The sequence below is a fragment of the Magnolia sinica genome, chromosome 9 (assembly GCF_029962835.1).
Source record: "Magnolia sinica isolate HGM2019 chromosome 9, MsV1, whole genome shotgun sequence".
NCBI classification, from domain to species: domain Eukaryota; kingdom Viridiplantae; phylum Streptophyta; class Magnoliopsida; order Magnoliales; family Magnoliaceae; genus Magnolia; species Magnolia sinica.
Window position 1 is genome coordinate 6009196 of NC_080581.1, and position 22857 is coordinate 6032052.

At 42.0% G+C, this 22857-nt stretch overlaps 1 protein-coding gene across 1 annotated transcript; it reads left to right on the top strand.

The window, feature by feature from the left end:
• The first annotated feature begins 10249 nt into the window (after positions 1 to 10249).
• LOC131256757 (4-coumarate--CoA ligase 2-like) lies at positions 10250 to 21599 on the top strand. The gene is made up of 5 exons (XM_058257793.1): positions 10250 to 11375; positions 14121 to 14319; positions 19337 to 19550; positions 19641 to 19743; positions 21263 to 21599. Exons 1-5 carry the CDS (start codon positions 10383 to 10385, stop codon positions 21380 to 21382), a joined length of 1629 nt encoding a protein of 542 aa, XP_058113776.1. The 5' UTR covers positions 10250 to 10382; the 3' UTR covers positions 21383 to 21599.
• Positions 21600 to 22857: the final 1258 nt, after the last annotated feature.

A 22857-nucleotide genomic window follows, 5' to 3' on the forward strand; every position in this document is an offset into this window, starting at 1 on the left:
CCACCATATAAAAACATATGGTTTTCATCCCAACCCGTTGTTCCATGTGGTGTGGCCCATTTAAAGTGTGGTTCATACTAATTTTTTGTCTCGCCATCTAAGATGAAGGTTAGAAACTGATGGACGGAGTAGATTTTACATACAGAATATGGTGGCCCATCAGACTAGGGTGTTATACGCAGGTGTTGGAGAGGATTCCGGTACTATTTCTTGGGAAGGTTCAGATTCTGATATCTTTTAAAGATGTTTTTGTCAGCTCGTTTAATAAGAATATAATGTTATCTGGGAAACGGATCGGCTACTGACCACTATCTAATGGCTATTGGTAGGCGCTCTATGGGCCCCACCATGATGTATTTGTTTCATCCATGCCGTCCACCCATTCTTAAAGATCATTTTATGGTATCAGCCCAAAAATGATGTTGATTCAAATCTGAAGTGGGCCGTACAGTGTTGATTGAACGAACACCATTAAAAACTTCTTGGGTGCTACAAAAGTTTTGGATCAAGATGATATATACTTTTTACTTTCATCCAAGTATGTATTACCTAATCAACAGGTTAGATGTCAAATAACTATTACAATGGGCCACAGGAGGTTTTTAACGGTGGATATTCAATCATTACTGTTTTCCCACCCAGCGTCCTTGCGCAGGAACTTCCGTAAAAGGCTTCCGCAGAAATCCGCGTCTTTCTCAATCTGACAAGTGGGGGCCATGATTCTATGATCCAAACCGTTCGTACGGTGGATCGCAACGTGCGCTACTCATGCACCAGAAATCTCTCCCAGATTGAAGATCCAAGAGTCCAACGATTCTCTCATTTTTGTCAGTGGTGGATCGTTCCTTTTATTTTCTTCTTTAAGCGTCTATTGCATCACATGCACAACGTGGTTTCTTGGGAAAAGAGCCGCACAGAAAGAAAAGGCTTTTAAATTAACTGATAGGCACGTGACGAGAACGTGGATGAGATCTGTCCCATCCATCAGGTGCACCATCTCAAGTTCTCAATGTGGCCAAACAATGGGGGCCATCCAACTTTCGTGTAGGTCACACGTGAGACAATCATGCATAAAACCGTACTTTCACGTGGTGTGGCCCACCTTAGCTTCGAGATGGCTTAATTTTTGGGGCGTCCCTTGGTCCCGGAGGGGGTCCCATGATGTACGGATTGCATGGCGTATATACAAAATGGTGGGCCCCACACAATCGGCAATATTTTAATGGTGGGTGTCCTCATCCCAACTCTCCCTGTGGTGCGGACCACCTGACTTTTGGATCATCCGCGCCGGACTTATTTGATACTCCGTAGAGTATGATGCTTGCTGCACAGGCACTCAGAAAGTGTATACATGGAGGATGTTAAGTCAAACTAAACCGACCTACTGTGGACCTCACCGTTGCCAATTTCAGTAAATGTTTGCCACGTGTATAATTTTGAGGACTTGCGTACGAAGCCCGACTCTGCTAAACGTGGGGATTTTCTGGACAATCCTACCCATCCAACCATTGGCCTTCTCTTAATACGGACCCTTTGTAGTATCCCTTTTCTCAGCCGCCCATTAACAAACCACCACTTGAAGGGTTCTTATTGGCCAACTGACAATTATATTTTCCCCAAACCATCCTCTATTGGGGTCCATCGGATCAATGGTTATTGGCTAGGATGACTCCTCACTTTGTGAGGACTGAGACATTCTAGAGCTGGGCTAGTGCGGGCATCGAGTTGAGTTGGGCAAGTAACGTGTGACTTGACTCAATCTTGTCTTGAAAAAGTCTTATCTCAAATCTAATTTGACTTACGCTGTGTTTGTTAACATTGAATTTTTAGCACTGGATGCGGAATGAAAAAAATTTTCGTGTTTAGTGGTGTTTGTTAATACGTTGTTAACGTGGAAGACGGAAAACGCTAAGTGATTTTTCACTGAATTTTTTTCTTGATAGGAGTCTGGCTTAATGGTGAACGTGGAATGCGCTCCATGATTTTTTATTAAACAAAATTTTGATCGGAGTTTCTATTTGACCTTGACTAATATAGTCCATGTCTAATCGAGTCACAAGTACCAAGTTGATGAGTCAAGTCAGCACCAAGTTGAGCTAGGTGCAGCGGTTATTATCAGCTAAAATCACAACTCAAAATCTAGATGCACTTACCTAATTGCAATTTCATCAGATACACAACATCTCAAATTTGAAATGCCATATATATATATATATAACTTAACTTGGCTCTCATATAGAGAGAGAGATGGATTCCATGGTAAATCAAGCTAAGTTATATATATAGAGAGAGGGAGATAGATTCCATGGTGAATCAAGTTACTAGGTGGCCTGAAATCGGCTCAATTTTAATTTAGATTGGACGAAGTCTACACGGTTCGGATCGAGTCACCCGCTCGAATGGAATTGAATCGGGCGTGAATGAATTGGATGAACCAATTTTACCCAGTTGAGTTGTCCGGTGCCCAGCTCTTGATATTCATATTATTATTCAAGTGTGCCATCATCCTGCAGTAAGCGTTGATTTATACATTGTCCTCTTACTAAATATGCACACGTGGAGATAGACGTCATATCCCTCGGATATGCTCACACGTTTTTACCTCATCAATAAAAACAAGACACGTGTCTTTCAGGGACATGGATTGCAGATTGCCCACATGGGCACGGTAGTGGACGCGCGGTAGGTAAGAATGTAACCTTAGCCGAGCCATATGGCTTCGTTTTACCCTTCTGGCTCGGCTGATTTTTTTTGTTTTTTTTGTTAGAATGCTTGATTGCTGCGAGAGTATGATTAACCGTGCACAGCCATTTAGGTAGTTTTCATATGGTGTACATTTATCTCAATCCAGACCGTCCATATTTTGTGGAACTTATTAGATAAGGACTGACCCAAAAATCAGATTGACTGAGAGATGATATTAGTGTCCATCAAATGGATTTTTTTGTGATTCATGTAGACCGTTAGATTTATTTAATTAAACCATTCATGGACGAAACTAAGAATAATACCCCACCTATTGGTTGTCCTAGATGGTGTGGCCCACCCAATGGATTTGATAATTTCTGTCAAATTCTTCTAAATAGAGCCACCACAAACTTCTCTACGGCCTGAGGACCGTCCGATTGGATCCGATGGTTTCAATCTGAAATGGGAGAAGCAGCATCCATTTGTATGATATTTAGATTATGTCCTGTAACTTGAACGGACGAGATCGACCGTATGTCAAGTATATACACTGGGTCATCAATCAAAAAACGAGATTGGCTAATCCCACACGCGTGTATAGTAATGCTAATGCTCCCGCCCACCCCGTGTGCTAACGTGGCTGACAAGTGGAGACGGATTGGCTACTCCCCCTGACACCAGCCCCTTGGCTGATGGTCGGTGCTCTGTGGGCCCTACAATGATGTATTTGTTTCATCCATTCCGTTTATCCATTTTTAACGATTATCTTATGGATTGATGCAAAAAATGATATGGATATAAATCTCAGATGGACCATAATGATCTGATATCCACCATTAAAATCTTCCTAAGGGCCAATGTATTGTTTATTTGACATCCAATCTGTTGATTAGTTCATAAAGACCCAGATGAAGGGAAAAAATAAATATCAGGTTGATCAAAAACTTTTATGTGCCCCAAAATGCTTTTAATGGTCAACGTTCATTTAATATTGTTTCTATAACGTGGTTCACTTGAGATTGATATATACCCCATTTTTTTTTGTAATACAAAATCATCCGTCAAAATAGATGGACGGCATGGAGGAAACACATACATCATTGTGAGTCACCGACAACCAGCCAATAGCTGGTGGCAGGGGAGTAGCCAATTGCCGGATTGCGTGCTACCCCGCCCGTATCCAGCTAGGAACGGGCAGGAGATTTGAGTGGCCACCGTGATGTATGGGCCTTATCCACACCGTCCATCTATTTTCTCGTATCATTTTAGAAATCAACTCAAAATTAAGGCAGATCCAAGGCCCAAGTGGACCACACCACAAGAATCAGCGGTGATAATGATTCTTACCATTGAAGCTTTTCGAGGTCCCACCGTGGTGTTTATTTGCTATCTAAGATATTGATAAAGTTAACCTGTATGAAGAGAAAACGGAAATATCAGCTGCATCCAAAACTTCCGCGGCACTAAGAAGTTTTCAACGGTAAGAGTTTAATCCCCATTGTGTAGTCCACATCAGCCTTTGATTTGTCTCATTTTTGGGTTTATTATGTAAAATGATACGAAAAAAATGGATTAACGGTGTGGATAATACCCATACATCACGGTGGCCACTCAAAGCTACTGCCCGTTGCAGGGGGAGACGGTCGGGGTAGGACGCAACGCAATCCACGTCCTCGAAAAGGGTAGCGGGTTGCGTGAGAGTAACTTTGGTACGATCAGCATACTAGTAAACTCCGTGTATCCAACGTCTGTTACATCCATTTTTCGATATAATTTTAGTACTTGTTCCTGAAACGAAACGTATACAAATTTCAAGTGGACGGAAAAAGTGTTAATTGAACGTCTATCATTGAAATTTTCAAATGGGCCACAGAAGTTTTGGATCAAGCTGATATTTGTGCTTCCATTTTATCCATGACTGCGTGGTCATATAAACATTTGTCATGACTAATAAACATTAGTGTAGGCCTTCTGAAGGTTTCAATGGTAGAAATCATTATTCTCACTGTTTATGTGGTGTGTTCTATCTGAGCTTTGTACCTAACCCGTAAAATAAGTTGAAAAAAACGGATGAACAGCTTAGGTAAACTGCAGGACCTAACATAGGTTTCTCAGTATGATGAAGCTTATTAATGAGTAACTCAGTACGATTCCTATCAATATTCTCCCCTAAGAATAAATCTGATCCATTTAGCGTGTTGGCACAGTCTCTTAAATGACATTAGTCAAGCTGAAAATTTGTCGAGTGAGATTTGGCTCATGTATCAGAGTGAGATTTGGCTCATGTATCAGACTATCACTGAAATGGATTAATTCAACTCTGACATTACCGTTACGTTTCGAAATTTGGCACTCAAATATAAAGATTTCGATCCCAAATTTTAGTGCATTAACATAGTAAAATTAATGAGTTCCCACGTTCAAATACAGTTCAGTTAACATTTATCTATAATTATTAATTAGAGTAGTTTTAAAATAGCAACATTAAAAATTAAACAAAAATAACTAAGTAATTAAACAAAAACAATATTAGTTTTAGGTAGATTTTTATTAAACTGCAGTGATTTTGATTGATCAGTGGTAGGTAACTTAAATTTATGCCCTTGACTAATAAATCATAAGGTTATGTACAAAATTTTGGTGATTGGATATATTCATTAACCTTTTATGGTTAATTAATTAAATTTGTATGATTTCTTATTGATAATAAACACTTATAAAATATGATTGAGTGTTAAATATCACCAAGTGATGAAATAAAATAATTCTAACAAAATTTTTAAATTTCAAATTAACAAAAATAAAATAAATTACCACTACAATAAATCTGATCCATTCAGCATGTTAATCATGATTTCATAAACATTTGGACGGTTAAAAACGTCAGTTAAGTCATAAATTTATTTTATAAAATGTGGGCCCATCTGCCGATTAGACTACCTAATTCTGGGCCAAGTAATAAATTTATTTTCTAAAATGTGGGCCCATCTGCCAATTAGACTGCCTAATTCTTGGATGAAAGCGTCTAAAGGGTGGTACGCCTCCGATGAATGGATTAGATGTCGTAGCAATGTGCCAGGCTGGCACATCCGGTCCCATGTGCATTAGCATCATTGTACCTGCGTGTCGACTTAGCGAAGCCCCGAACACCCATGTCCGTCCGTACGTACGTGGGTAATGGGCCGTGGTGTTCCATGCCGGGAGTGGATTAGGTGATCCACGCCGTCCAACCATTTTGAAAGCTCATTTTAGGGCAAGAGCCAAAAAATTACGCTGTATCAAATCTTAGGCAGACCACACCACAGGAAAGAGTCATGATTGAATCCCACCATTAAAAAGTTCATGGCTTCTACTGGAATGTTTATTTAAAATCCAACCAGTTGATAAGGTCACAAACACGTAGGCGAAGAGACCACACGAATATCATCTTGATCCAAAGCAAAGCAGTTGTTGCCCACGGGGAGTTTCTAATAGTCGATCACAACTGTTTCCTGTACTGTGATCCATCTGGGATTTGCAACTGCAATTTTTGGCCCTAAAATAATCTTTCAATACGGATGGACGGCGTGGATGTAGTCGTATACATCACAGTGGGCCCCACGGTCAGGGGTCCCACCCACCTCGGTGGATCCGGGGTCTCACCTAATCCGCTCCTTTCCATGCCTGGCCCACCTTGGGCTGGACCTGGTTTGTGTCTATTTGCCCATTTAATGCGTCAAGGTCTCATTTGTCGGATCAAATACCAGCTGCACGAGTCCAGTTCTGAGTATTGATGATGGTCAAATCCGACGGTCCGCCTTTATTATTTAAGTCTGTTGAGCTGACTGCTAAATCATTAGGCCGGACCATCTGAACCGTCCGATCATGGGCCAGTATTCGAGTAGTTTCACCTGATCTACGTAACAACATTCGTCAAGAACAATGGAAATAGAAGGACTCGGATTCGCTGCAAAACCCTTCCGCAGGAGCCCAAGGATGAGGGGTGGGGTCCACAGAGATGTTTATGAGAAATCCACCCCGTCCATCCGTTTTATGAGATCATTTTACAAAGTGCAACAAAAAATGAGATGTATTCAACGATCAAGTCAGCTACAGAAAAGGAAACATTGGGAATTTAGTCACCACCGTGGAAGCATTCTCATGACCATAAAGATTTTGTATCATGCGGTGTTTTCATTTCGTCCCATTGGGAATGCCCTTATAAACGATTTGGATAGCATATAAATATCAAGGTAGATCCCAGTAAGGTTTCAATGGTGGGAATTTCATTTCCCAATTTTCCCTCTAATGTGACCAACTTGAGCTTTGTATCCACCTCAGTTTTGATTACACGTCCTCAAATGAGCTGGTAAAATGGATGGATAGAATGGATTTCTCACGTGCATTCCAGTGAGCCCCTCCCAAAATCCTTATAAAGGATGAAATCCACTTCCATTGGAGAATGGGTCCATCCCGAGCGGAAATCAGATTGATTATCGTACTGAGTAAATTCAGTTGGGTCCACTTTGAATGTATGTGGTCTAAGAACATTGTCTATTTATTTTTCCATTTAATCTAAGAGGTTGAGTACGAAATTGAAGCATATCTAAAGATCAAGTGGATCATACTGCAGTGGGCTTAATAGAAACCACAAATATAAGCTTGATCCAAACCACGAATATAAGCTTGATCCAAAACTTTTGTAACAGCGGAGAAATTTCCAGCAGTAGATATTCCATTCAATTGTTTCCTATGATATGGTCCATTTGAATATGGTATATGCTTTATTTTATTTTTTTTATGAAGCTCTAAAATTATTTAATAAAATAGATGGACAATGCAAATAAAATACATATATCCTGGCGGACCTCACAGAATTTACTTAGCACGCAAAACGTAGCGAGTTACTACGCGATCCACTTCCGCCCACGAAGATCACAAGGAACCAAAAGTTATGTGGGGCCCACCGTGATATTTGCCTGTGGCACCCACAACTGCCATCACTTGAGCCACTTCAAGCAAGGACCTGCGAAGTACATCACTACTGTTCCACTGTTGAAACCTGTTCATGAGATCTTACAGACATGGATGAAGGGAAACGTTCAATTCAACTTTTTACTATGTTGGGGTCCATTTGAACATTGCATGTTCTTCATTTTTGGGCTAATGCCATAAGATTATCTGGTAAAATGGATAGACGGAGACGCAATCCGCTTTCTTGGATTTCACACGAATATCGCGGCGGCCCCCACAGACCTTTCCCTTGGGGAAACGGATTAGCTATGTGGGCCCCATCATGATGTATGTGTTTCATCCATTCCGTTCATCCATTTTTAAAGATCATTTTATGACTTTAAAATAAAAATAATAGGGATATAAATCTTATGTGGACCACACCACAGGAAAACAATAGTGATTTGATATCTATCATCGTCCTAAGGCCTACTGTACTGTTTATCTGACATCCAATCTGTTTATTAGATCATAAAGACCCAGATGAAGGTAAAAAACAAAGATCAGCTTGATCCAATACTTTTATGGCCCCCAAAAAGTTTTTAATGGTCGACGTTCATTCAACACTGTTTCCTGTAATGTGGTCCCCTTGAGACTGAGATATAGATAATTTTTTGTGTAATATAATAAAATGACCTATAAAAATAGATGGACGGCATGGATGAAACACATGAATCATGGTGGGTCCCACAGAGCACCGACCACCTGCCATTGGCCGGTGTCAGGGGGAGTAGCCAATCCATTTCCTTTTCTTGCACGGTGTCCCTGCCTCAACCGCAGGAAAATCGCTCCCATATAAGATAAGACTCACCAACCTTTTATGAATTAAATGTATCAAGAGAGTTTCCTAATTCCACACGCTGGCGCACAGAAAAATAAGAAACACATGTGTGGGATCTAAGCTTTCATCATTGGAAATTATGCTTAGGTTTCCTACAGTCACCAATTTAACTCTTCAAATGGTTCAGCAAGTATAGAGAAAATTGAATGTTAGTATTTCTTTCTTAACCGTTCATTTCTTCAATATACTGTGGCCCACCTGGGGTTTGAAAAGGAATTAATTTCATAAAATAAATCTAAAAAGAATAAAAAACCTTGATGGAAAGCTCAGATCTTATACATATATGACCAGACACATACGCCCTCGTGTGGATGTGTACCGTTCCCACACGCGCATGGACTTGCTAAATCTCACGTTCTCAAGTCAACTTCCCGCACACAAGCCAAGCCAAGCCGAAAATCCTAATAATCACGCAACCATTGCGTCACGCGCAGCTTATCTCCCCGGCGCAGCGGACGCGGTTTGGCTAGTTACCTAACTACAGCCAACGAGCTGATGTCAAAGCTCCATGGCCCCACCATGATGTATGTTCTTTATCTACGCCGTTCATCCGGTATTAAAGCTCATTTTATGTAACAATAAAAAATATTAGGTAGCTAATTACCTCAGGTGGACCACACCACAGGAAAACAGTGTCGATTAAACTTTCACCGTTAAAAAATTCCCAAGGCCCACTGTAATGTTTATTTGCCATCCAACCTCTTGATAAGTCGGAAACGGATTGGGGCTGGTGTTCGTTTCGCTGTGGGTGCCACCATGATGTATTTGTTTCATCCATTCCGTTCATCTATTTTTAAAGATCATTTTAAGCTGAATCCCAAAAATTAGATGGATATAAATCTAAGTTGGACCACACCACAGGAAAACAATAGTAATTGAAGATCCACCATTAAAATCATCGTAAGGCCCACTGTACTGTTTATTTGACATCTAATCTGTTTATTAGGTCATACGGACCCAGATGAAGGGAAAAAACAAAGAACAGCTTGATCCAAAACTTTTATGGCCTCCAAAAAGTTTTGAATGGTCACTGTTCATTCAACACTGTTTCCTGTAATGTGGTCCACTTGAGATTGGGATATATCTCATTTTTGGTATCATGCCATAAAATGATCTATAAAAGTAGATGGACGTCATGGATGAAACACATACATCATGGTGGGCCCACAGAGCATCGACCACCAGCCATTGGCTGGTGGCAGGGGGAGTAGCCAATCCGTTCCCTTATAAGTCACACAGTCCTGGGAAAACACAAATATCAGCTCGCTCCAAGCTTACGAGGCCCCGCAGGAAGTTTTCTAACACTAAGTATTAAATTCTCACTGTTTTCTGTGGTGTGGTCCACCTGAGACTTGGATCTGACTTTTCTTTTTTGGATCATTACCTAAAATGAGCTGTAAAAATTGATGGACGGCCTTGATAAAACAATACATCATGGTGGAGCCCACTGATCTTTGACCCCAACTAGCCGGCTGGTGTTTGCGTCACTAGCCAAACCGCTTACCAGCGTAGCGTAGTAGGTGAAGCCCCGGCAATCCGGGACCGGGAAAAGGCTCCTTAGCCCATCAGCGGTAGGTAAAATCCTACGTGGCAAAGTGGAAGGTCTCCAGTCAACGTGGGCCCACCACTATCATCACCAACACCAACACCAACACCAACGAAGCCCCCCCTTCTCTGTCTCACCAACCATCTACTCCACACAGTCTCTTACCTATCCTAGCCCCACACAAATACCAAAATCCCCAACATACCCTCCGCACACCCGCTTTCCACCTTCTCTTATATTAACTTCCCTCCTTCCAAACCCAAACCAAACTCCCAACATCTCCCTCCCTTCTCTTTCACACTTCAACTCCTCCCAATGGAACAACAACTCCAGAATTCCGATTTCATCTACCGATCCAAGCTCCCAGACATCGAAATCCCAAACCATCTCACCCTCCACAGCTACTGCTTCGAGAACGTGGTCCACTTCGCAGATCGGCCATGCCTCATCAACGGCGCAACGGGCGACATCTATACATACGCGGACGTAGATCGCACCGTCCGAAAGGTCGCGGCGGGTCTCGACAAGCTGGGGATCGAGAAGGGCCACGTCATCATGCTCCTCCTCCCAAATTGCCCTGAATTCGTCTTCGCATTCTTCGGCGCGTCTCGCCGCGGTGCCACGACGACGATGGCGAATCCGTTTTACACGCCGAACGAGGTTTCCAAGCAAGCCAAAGCATGCGATGCACGGCTGATAATCACGCAAGCGTGTTACGTCGATAAGGTGAGAGATCTCGCGAAGGAATCCGATATCAAGATCATGACCATCGATTCTCCACCGGACGGATGCCTGCATTTCTCTGAATTGCTGATAGCTGATGAGAATCAGATCCCAGCCGTTGAGGTCAGCCCCGACGATGTCGTGGCGCTCCCGTATTCCTCCGGCACCACCGGGCTTCCGAAGGGCGTGATGCTGACACATAAAGGGCAGGTGACTAGTGTGGCCCAGCAAGTGGACGGTGATAATCCCAACCTCTACATGCACAGCGAGGATGTTGTGTTGTGTGTACTGCCGCTGTTTCATATATACTCCCTGAATTCGGTTCTGCTCTGTGCCCTGCGAGTCGGTGCGGCGATCTTGATCATGCAGAAGTTCGAGATCGTAGCCCTGCTGGAGCTCGTCCAGCGGTATAAGGTCACGATCGCTGCGATCGTGCCACCGATCATGCTGGCGATTGCAAAAAGCCCGGTCGTGGACAAATACGATCTGTCCTCGATTAGAACGATCATGTCCGGGGCCGCGCCTATGGGAAAAGAGCTCGAGGACATTGTTAGAGCTAAGCTGCCCAATGCCAAGCTCGGCCAGGTGAGCGGATCTCTCTCTCTCTCTCTCTCTCTCTCTCTCTCGTTTTTCTTAATTAGATTTAATTAAGCTAATTAACGGAGCATGCTACGCAAGTGCCAGCATGGTACTTTCGTACGAGATCCAATCCGTCCATTAGTCGGTCACAACTATCTATAGATATCCTTTCCCAAGAAACTGATTGTGGTCTCACGTAGTTAGTGGACGAGGTTTATTTTGGATCGAAAAAGTTTAGACGGTCGGACCCACATGATGATGGTTTAGATATTTAACCCGTTTTCCATTCTAGTTTATTTATTCCTTTTGGTATATACACCGACCTTTATGGATAGACGGAACCTCTCTTTCTAGTTGGGTGATTCACCTTTCCCGAGTCACCATCTCACCGTCTACGTGGAAGGGAGGGCTTTAGATCGTGACTGTTCAAACGGTGTACCTATTGTGGTTCACCACTGAATGGTGTCTTAAATGGAAAGGATACTTTCAAACAGCATATTTGTGGGCCTTTAGATGAACGGTGCAGAACAGATAGAGTTGATGGTCCCAGAGAGATTCCCAGGATTGTCTGATTAGTGTTGTTTCTGAGTCATGTGACATTGAAGGCAGACATAGCTAGGTGAACGGTCCTGATCCACCCGTCTACGTGGCGATAAATGATATTATGATGGTGATGGCTCTAACGTACGTTTTTGTTTGGGAAGTCTTTGGTGTATATACCCGAATTGAGTGTATATTTGTTCGTATGTAGTGGTGAGTGGACCCCACCACTTGGTCAAGGTAAACACGTTCTTTGATGGGCCCCACACCGAGTTGGACGTGTTCGACCTCATTCCTTGCTTGTGTCCGCTGAGGTGGTCGGTGGCCTAGGTGGAATCACATTGACATGACATACACCAAACATTTCGGTGTATAAACTTTACATCACGAATTATTCATTGTCTTTTAAGTGGTTCACGTTAGGTGAACATCCTTGACCGTTGAAAAATCAAAACAGCTCCACATATCTCATGTTTTTGCGCCAATGTATATGATGCATGGTACGCCATCTTCGAGTAGTATACAACACCTTTTAAATTCTGAAAAGTGAGGTCGTGGTTTATTAATCCATACCATTGATCTTTTGGGTCCCACGTTAGATGAAGAATGCCCTAAACAAATCAAGGGTTGAAAGATAAAAGAGACCAAATACTAGAACTACTTTCAGTTTAATCTGTGCCGTTGTTATATTTCTTCATTAGGCCATACATCGAAAGTCTCTATTTATGGTAGGACACAACAGACAAAATGAAGTGGATTACGGAACCGTGGCCCCCACTGACCAGAACTGAAGACGCGTGTATACAAAAGTGCAGATAACTATTTAAGGACACACTTCAACATGATACACGTGTGAGATGAATGCAAACATGGTTTCCTGCCTTGATTTTTTGGTCGAGTGGTGGCCACACATTTGAACGGCATGGAACTTTACACAGAATCTCAACTGTGTCACGTAATGTTGAAGTTGTATGAGTGGTGCGATTAAAGAAAACAAAAATGTGGAATTTTGAGCCACACGTTATTCAATATTAATACAGAGAATGCTCCCATACAACCAGATATGCCAAGCTTACAATTCTACACGATTTCCTGCCAACGTGTCAGATAAGCATGGCATCCCAACCGTGAAAATGTGGCCCCATATCATGAATATCACCAGACGGAAAAATAAGGACGATCAACTCATCAGGTGGACTACACTATCGAAATAAATATATGGCCGGTGATCTGATCCAACGTGTAGTTGTGGCTCATCTAATAAGTGGATCGTCCTGATCTTTCCCTAAGGTCAACGACATATTGAGGCCCACCTTTTAAGTGGCTCGGATGTCCTGCACGTTATATTGGTGTAGCATTGAAAGCTTAGCATATCACGGTTGCATGTGATCATCGTTATTTAAGACAGAATCCCGATCATTCGTCAATCAAGACTGCCGTGGCGTGGACGATCATCAGCTCAAAACGTGGCACCAACCTGGAGATTCTATCTTTCCGATCAGTGGAAATCTGGTAATATAGATCTTGCCGTTATTCATTAAAAAAAATAAACACCACACCGTTAATTATTTTTGGAATTTAATGTCGACTTGTCAGAGGATGTCTACGATCTAGAGTTATATGGTACTCAGGCTGCGTAGGACGCTTTATACGCAAGCACTCAGAAATCATTCACGTGTCATATATAAAATAAAATAACCCGCCTAGATTGTGTAATCCACTGTCTCAAAGTCACGATCCCAATACCAAATTTGGTGAACAATCCTAACCTCTGATTCGTTGATACTTTTTCTTGGAAATAGGACCGTTGGGTCTTTTTCATCATTTTAAACAGTTCAATCACCACTTTTTTCTTCTGGTGCGGTCCAATGTACGGTGAGGATGAAAAAACATATATCGTAGTGGGCCCGACAGAGCAATGTCCAAAAGCCAGGTGCCTACTGGCAGCGTCAGTAGGCAACCCCTATTCCTGAGCCACGTGGACAATTTTGGATCCAGTACATAATTGCTCCTTGTAGCTGTAAGACATTGCGGGACTGATTAATTATGGGCCCCACTCAATAAATTTCTATCACGTCTCTGGAATTATTCTTCCTCGGTATTACAAGCAAATACAGTACGTCTACCGTGGTTTTCTTTTTCCTAATTTGCCCCCGAAATATACTTAGCTTGGATTTTGGAACCGAGGCTAAAATTGGAATATGCACACAGGGGTACGGCATGACGGAAGCGGGTCCAGTGCTTTCTATGTGCTTGGCCTTTGCAAAAGAGCCGTTCAATATAAAATCGGGCGCTTGTGGAACGGTCGTGAGGAACGCTGAGTTGAAGATCGTCGATCCCGAGACGGGCGCTTCCCTGCCTCGCAATCAGCCCGGTGAGATTTGCATCCGAGGCGATCAAATAATGAAAGGTGAGATTTTAATCTCTCTCTCTCTCTCTCTCTCTCTCTCTGCCATTTACTCATTTTCTAACGTTTGGTTGTCGGTATCGTCTGGCATGCATTGGAACCATTCAATGGACTCTTTGGTATCCGCAGCATCTATCGGTACTGTCTACCAGGTCCAGTCCACTTTTTTCAACTATTCCCTGAAAAAAATTCATTAAAATCGAATGGCCTAGATCATCCAGTCAGTGACATGAAAAAATAGATGGATAAGATTGTATTTAGAAGATAGGTTCAATCACGATTGTTTCCGACCGCCTGATTGCTGGGGTTTTTTGGCATACTAGCAGAAGCAGAGTGGATTGGACCTAATGAACGGTCCAGGTGATATGGATGCTAATGAGTCCGTACACAACTACGTGCATGGGAAAATTTACACACACTTAGCCCCCTGGAGCAATCATTACTCGAGAAATACTTAAATCGAGACGCTCCATCTTAAAGGGCCCAGTCCAAATGGGCCAGACGTGCCAGCGCCAAACATGTTCGCAAGATCTGAGGCATTCATCAGATGACTGGCCTGGTTTTTGAACTGATCCAGAGGGACCCACTAAATAATTTTCGTTAGTCCGGAGCAGGGCCCGTCGGCAGCCATGCTGACCGTCCATTGAGTCTATGTGATCATTGCTCATCAATGACTAGCTTACAGAATATTCAAATCCCAATATGTGGGGTCCACCTTATAGGTGGCTCACCCAAGGCAGGAAAAACAGAAAATAAAATATGTAACATGTGAGGTGGTAGTGGTCTCTCCACCCAAGAGAGGCTCTCTCTCTCTCTCTCTCTCTCTCTCTCTCTCTCCTGATAAAGTTTACAACGTTAGGCAACCCGGGATCGAATCCTGCGTAACGTACGCATCATGCCGTTAGTATGCATTGGATTCACTGGCATCTTTGCATGGTGCACACGTGTTTATTCTTCTAGCAAGTTAGGACATGTGCGGTCTTTTCTTTTCCACTGTGGATAGAGACCCATGTTAGAATATATAAATGACAAATATTATGACCCTTTTAATTGAATTTGGACAGTTGATGCTTTCCTCTACTTAACTATTTATCTATAGGGGGCAAACCGGTCAAGCTTATAAGAATCTGAAACCCATACATTAGGATGTATTTAGGGGTGGGAATGGGTCAGGTTGGGTTGGCCCATGGGTCAACTGGCCCGTCCCACTTGGATTCATGATACAGGGGAGGACGTGAGGTCGAGCACCCTCTTCCTCAAGAGGATAACTATTCCGAATCCACGGAACTTTTCTAAACTCCTCACGGAGACTTCTCGAATCCACGAGGAAGGAAAGCAAAAAATAGAAATAAATTCTAATAAATTTGAAATCGATTAATTGATGAATAAAAATGAGTTCACAACCCTTTAAATAGGGGTACCAAGCAATGGGAAAGAAATCAGAATCAAACTACAACTCAAACTCCTAGAATCCGCGACTTACTATAAATAGTATAAACGGTCGTGATGTCTACTAGTGCGCAAGGTTTTCGGCCAAAAATAGTAAGTGTCCTATTTAGCTTCACCAAACCGTTCTTCTAATTATTCTAAGCTCTTTTCACGTTGGGCGCAACTCCTAAAGCTCGACAAATGAAGAGTTATAATTAAACTAAAACTTACTATTTATAGTAAAAACGAAATTAAAACAGGGAAACAACCGTCGATCAAGGGGTTTCGCGCAATTCCGGGCTGCGTAACCCGGCATAGCCGGGTTGGTTGGCTAAAGTAGCTCGTTCTACTTCAAAATCATATATTTTATGTCAGATAACTCATTCCGGATTGCGAGATACACCCGATCTAAGGTCCGATGGGCCGGATCACTTCTGTCGTCGACCGGGCCTTTTCTAATCCATCTTGGCCATGAAACTGTACGCGACCCGCTTTACATCAACTCACCTGCTGCCTTTTAGGCAGGTTTGGGAGGGGCTGCATTCGGTGTGGGTCTGGTTGGGCAAGGAATGTGGCCTGTTCGTTGGGCTAGGTTAGATGATCGAACCCGACCCAAAATCCAAAACGAATAGAATATAAGTGCGTAGATGATGTGTGTTTGTGTTTGTATGCATTCACTAATTTGTGAGTGGTAAGCATACTTTTGGTCCTATATTCTATTCTTAAACATGTGTAAGGTCATGTCAGGTTGGGTGACGCAGGGATGGGCCTAGTGAGTTCGATCACCGTCTTTCTCAACGGATAACTACTCCAAATCTTATGGACTCCTCACATAAATACTTTGAATCAACTTTAAATAGTGATACTAAACCTTTGAAGAAGTTTCCAAATCACCTTGAACTCCCTAAAATTCATTACTTACTATAAATAATAAATTTTCTGTTTATAATAAGTGTCCTATTTTGCTTTATCATGTTATTCTTCTAATTTTTCTAAACACTTTTCGTGTTGGACACAACTCCTAAACCTCAAAGACGAAGAGTTATAATCAAACTAAAACTTATTATAAATAGTAAAAACAAAAATAAAATAGATTTTTGATCATTGATATGATGAAATTTTGCATGGACAATCTAGAATAGCCAGGTTGGTTGGCTAAAGTAGTTTCTCTTACCCAAAATCATGTATGCTAGGTCGAGTAACTCATTCGATTTGCGAGATACGTATGCTGTAAAGTTTTGATGGTCCTGATCACCTCTGCTCCGATCACGCCTTCTCTGATTCATCTTAGACATGAAAGCATCTGCGACCGCTTTACATCATTGGGTTAGGTCAATAGTCAGAACTAGTTACAACTAAATGTGTTAAGTTGGATTGGGCGTGGGTTTGAATTTTAAGTGGATTGCATTGGGCCATATGATAATGGAATCGGTGGCAGGTTTAGCTCTAGGCCAGCATTTTTATCCCGTATAATACATGGGTTAGGCTTTTACCGACCCCCAGCCGCCCACTGCCAACCTTGAATGCAATACACTATGCATGGGTATATCACCCAAATTCATGTGCTGACATGACATGACATTAGGATTCAGAGTTTTTTTTTTTCCTTCTATTTTAATTTTTTTTTTAATTATTAATATTTTAAATGTTAGTGAGGCTGCATCGATTGAGAACATAGCCACGGGATTATTGAGGGAGCTAAAAAAGGTGTAATTAATTAGTGTCAGCTGTCTACTAACAACCGGGACATCAATTCGGATTATTATTATTATTATTATTTTGGTAGTCTTTCTTGGTGAATTTGATGCATTAATTTTCTCTTCTACCATACATTACAACTATTTACGGTCATCCAAACAGGCCCTAATGTACGGATAGTGTGGAGTGCACATACACACATTGGGCTATAGAATTCACAGAATCTCTGATGTGGACTGTGTCTTGCCCCGGCCTGTAAGGACAGGGTCCGTGGAGCCCACCCTGATGTATGGGTTTTGCCCACATATCCATCCATCTTGACAGATTAGTTTTAAGGCATATGAACCTAAAAATGAAGCAGATCCAAGGCTAAAGTGGACCATATCAATGTTGAAACCTTCCTTGGGCCCACTATTTTTTTTTTTCCATCCAACTTGTTCATAAGGTCACGTGATTGGACCTAAATGAAAGGAAAACACAAATATCGGCTTGATCAAAACTTCTGCAACTCCCACTCCGTGGGTCCACATAAGCCTGGATCTGCCTCATTTTTGGGATCATACTCTAAAATGATCTGCCAAAATGGATGGACGGCATGGATAAAACCCATACACCATGGTGGGTCCCACAAAGCCCCTCTCTGGACCAATCCGTCAAGGCAGTGGGCAGGACCCAATCCGCGTCTCCCACTGGTGAGGTGTGAGCCCTATGAAGTGCGGGGAAGATGTCAGTGGGCAGGAACGAGTGGGGCCGACCACCTGCTGGTATTGGGGCATTAGAGGCACCTTCACATTCTCCTAGCGAGTGCGGTGGCCCCACCCAACTTTCACCGCTTTGTGGTAAACACGACTGGAAGTGCATATGCCATTCACTTGAGAACTTGTATGCTCCACACGTTACTTGTAAAGTGGTGGATCCTACTTGTCACCACCTTTTGATGATGTGCATTAATTGATCTGGTACTCTGGACAGCTTGTAAGCCAGTGTTCAGTGCATGCCTATGAAGTTATTATATATAATGCTCGGGCAAAAGAGTTTGTACAGTGTGGCCCACCCAACTTGAATGAACAGTTACTATATTTTCATTCTCAACCGTTTCTCTGTAGGTTACCTGTTTAAATGTTATGTTTCATGCCAGAGATTCTCAAAGAAAGAGCATGCCTTATTAGAATATATTAAAGTAAATTAAAGTAGAAATATTTTCATATTTGTTTAAATGCATATTCGTGAGGATCTATTTACATCTTTTACCAATGTCCCATCTACTTTATATATCAGGCCCAAGTACAATCTATTAGGCAGGCAATATATTTTTATGCCAGTTTGAAACAAGAATCATGACATGTTCAAATCAGATGCAACTTAACTGAATCGACTCAGACTCAATCCAGTCCAGTCTAACTCAGCACCACGTGGCAGAATTTGAAATGGACTTGACTGGGCCGAGTCACCCTCTACTTGGCTACGTCAGGACCCATGGAGTGTATGCATCTTAAAACCTTGGTTCCCCAACAGCTAGACATGACACCATGTACCAAACATATCCTCTGCTTGTCATGAGTAGAGATTTTCAGCTTGTTGCAGTGTGATTGGTCCACATTATCACTGACGTTATTAGTATTGCCCTGTTAAATGCAGTCAGTATAGATGTAGCCTAATCACATTACACATGCAGAAGATTGTTGTTTATAACAACCAAATGATCAGATTCTTGCTACTAATGAGTATGAAGTGAGAAACCTGAAATGTGGTTGGGATTCTTGCCCGCCCTTAACTGATGACTAGCCAGGCAATTTGTAATTGGAGGCCATCTCATTTGGTAATTTGTTTGAACTGATGAAATATATTACAATGTAGTGCATGAACTGATATGTTTCAAGTGTAATTAACTTAGGTTACCTCAATGATCCGGAGGCCACGAAAATAACTATAGACAAAGATGGATGGTTGCACACTGGTGACATTGGTTTAGTGGACAACGACGAAGAGCTCTTCATCGTTGACCGGCTCAAAGAGATCATCAAGTACAAAGGATTTCAAGTAGCCCCCGCTGAGTTGGAAGCCATGCTCATCGCTCATCCCAAGATTGCTGATGCCGCTGTTGTTCCGTAAGTTAAAAGATAGTTAGCCGTCTCTAATTATTTGATTGGCAATGTGTGGCTCTGATCGGATTTCATTTGTTTTTTTTATCAACTCAGCATGAAAGATGAGGCTGCCGGCGAGGTCCCAGTGGCATTTGTAGTAAAATCCAACGGTTCGGACATCTCTGAGGAAGAGATCAAGCAATACATATCCAAGCAGGTAAATTTTCAACTCCAATATTTGGAAGGGATCTCTTGAGCTGTTCATCTAGTGGGGCAAGGTGTGAAAAATCGCTCTGATAAAAAGGAACACTGCCCAAGCAATGGCCTGAAAATGTACCGCTATAATCAAAACCACAGATAGGACTGAAAAAGTTATCCCATCAAGTGTCATTTTCAGTACTCCCACACCACGGCGCTATGGACAAATCCATACGAATATCCGTAGTGGCTTGATGTGATGAGGCTTGATTTATAAACATGTCACCCTCAGAAATGAGGCAATCCAGTACGGAAAGTTGGCCATGTGGATGGGTCCAGATGCATCTGGCAGGCCATGTGAAAAGATTCGTTCTCAGCTAATCATCCCACATTCACAAAGGTGGCAGGATTTGATTGGAGGATAGGATTCACTTGAAGATAAGATCTTGAAGCATGTTTAAAAGTTATTAGTTGAATATATACTCAATTGAATTATCTTTGAGGCCAACCTATCATTCAATCAAATCCCATTACTTTAGGGTTAAAGTGAGTTTAGTCAACACCGACGGAGGATTCTAAGGAATTTGACTCCGTGGAGCCCTCGTGATGTATGTGGTTTATCGCGTTGTTCGTTAATTTTGCCTTGTCATTTTAAGTCATGAGTTAAAAATTAAAGTAGATTCAAAATTAGACTGAAAAGCGAGCCAATGAAAGGTCGATCATTTTGAGGGTATGAGCTAAAAAATGAGGTAGATACAAAAGCTCGACTGAAAAGTACCGCAGGGACAACGAAGATAACGACATTCACTGAGCTTTGGATTGGTGTTATTTCTCCCCCCATGCCGAAAGTGATATGCCAAAACCGATGGATGACATGAATAAAACACACACATCACGTTGGGTCCCACAGACTAGATGTTCGTGCTATCCGTGTGTGGTCACCATTGGGGTGGGCCACCCCTCTCGAAAAGATGAAAAGTACTCGACCATTTTGGACGTGAAATTCGGGATTTGTTCGGTTGTTAATAATTGCATACACGTGGTTGAATTGCATTTGACCGTACCCACGCGCGTGTATAACTCGTGTGCGACGGTAGCACAGAGGTGCGAGTTCTAATCCATTCATCAGCAGCTCAGCTATGTTGATGTCCTGGTCCAAAAATCGGATCCATCCACCAATCAGGTGGGCCACAGCATACCAAACACATGTACAGCTGGCGAAAAGTTGGCCCAGCTTTTCTATAAAGTACATGTGTTTATAACAGTGGGGAAGACTGGCCTGGTTAGAACATCGATCTACCATTCAGAGCCACTGGATAGACGGCTTGGATGTTGTACCTGTCTGCCGCGCTGGCATTTATGTGTGTCACAGCCATCCATTCCCCCAGCTGATGTGACTCTCACATCCAACGGTTGTCCATTACCATATATGGTGGCCCACATAGGTGGACCCCACGGATGAATCTGAACAGCCCACTTGATCGTTGATCATCAATCAAATAAATCAATCTCACATCTATATAATCTGTTGCATGTAGGTTGTATTCTACAAGAGGATTAGCCGAGTGTTCTTCGTGGAAGCCATTCCAAAGGCCCCATCAGGTAAAATCCTGCGGAAGGATTTAAGGGCTAAGCTTGCAGCTGGTTTTCCCAATTAAACGTCCACATCTGGCACATGGGCCGGTAATGGTTTCTATGTGACCTACTCATGTATGCAAAAAGATCAAGCATTAAAAGGAGTGCTTCTGGGTAGCCCGCGGACTACATTTGTTTCATCACACTACCCAGCTGAAAAAAAAGGAATATATTGTTTATTTGTGAGCTTAATGTGATTATACGGAATTTTACAATAAACAATACTAAGTTCGAATCTCATGTATCTTAGACTCATGCTATTTTGATGTGGCCCATTACGGACCATCACCAACTGGGTCTGCCTAAACATGGCTCAAGGGTTTTGGATGGTCTAATCTCAGTCTAGTGATGAATGGTTGGGCTTAGGTTCTTGGCTTGATCTAATTATTAAGTCAGTTATAAGTATAAAGAAATAATGGATGGTTTAAAGATACTTGTAAGTATTTCCAATTCAACATGCATCAACAAGACAATGGTTAGAAATGTTATCTGGTTAGGCATATCATGAATGGAGGATATTATTTGATATGGCCATGTGGGGCTCATAATATTATTTTCTAGACTACATCTTTTTACTATTTTACTTTAAATTAATAATTTTAAATTCAAATAAAAAAGATTATAATAAATAGTTTGGATGTGATAGGTGCATGCTCTATAGGTTCCAAATTCCTCTTATCCTCTACCTATCGGAAGATATTTTCTCGGTTATGTATTTTAGTAACTTTGCGGAAAATAATAATAAGAGAATATCAATTGAACATTACACCATCATGTATTTTAGTAACTTTGCATAAAATAATAATAAGAGAATATCAAATAATAATAAAAGAATATCAATCATACATTACACTACACTGTCACTTAGACAATTTAAATCATTGATTGTGTCCTGTGATCATTCTTGCTGATTAGAGGAGTGACTAGCTCTTTTCTATTCTCATAATAATTATTTATGCAAAGGTTTCTAAAATCGTGTAGATACCATCAGAACCTATGGACTAACCTTTTAAAATTTAAAAGAAAATCATGAGAATTACTTAAAAAGGTTTTTCCTTATAGCCCTTACATAGCCAAGCTAGGGTTTTTTCAATCTGAATAGGCAGAGGTGTACATGAGTCAAGCCAAGCCGAGTATTGCTCAGCTCATGCTCGACTCGGACTGCTTGAGTCTCAGCTCATGCTCGGCTCGGCTCGGATTACTCGAGTCCCGGCTCGTGCTCGGCTCAGCTTTCGAGCTTGGAATAGCAGCTTGTGCATGACTCGTCCGCGTTCGAGCAGATTTTGAGTCGAGTTCAAGCCTGTTTCGAAGATAAAAGACAGATTTGGGGAGAAAGAGGAAGAGGAAGAGGGAAAAAGAAAAGCCTCCTTTAGAGATCCCTGTCCGTTCTTCAATCGAGGAGATGAAGCAACTGCTCGATGAAAATCCATCGGCTATGGAGGATCTGAAGAAGAAGAAGAGAAAGGAGGAAGAAGAAATAGCGGAGGAGACGGGATTT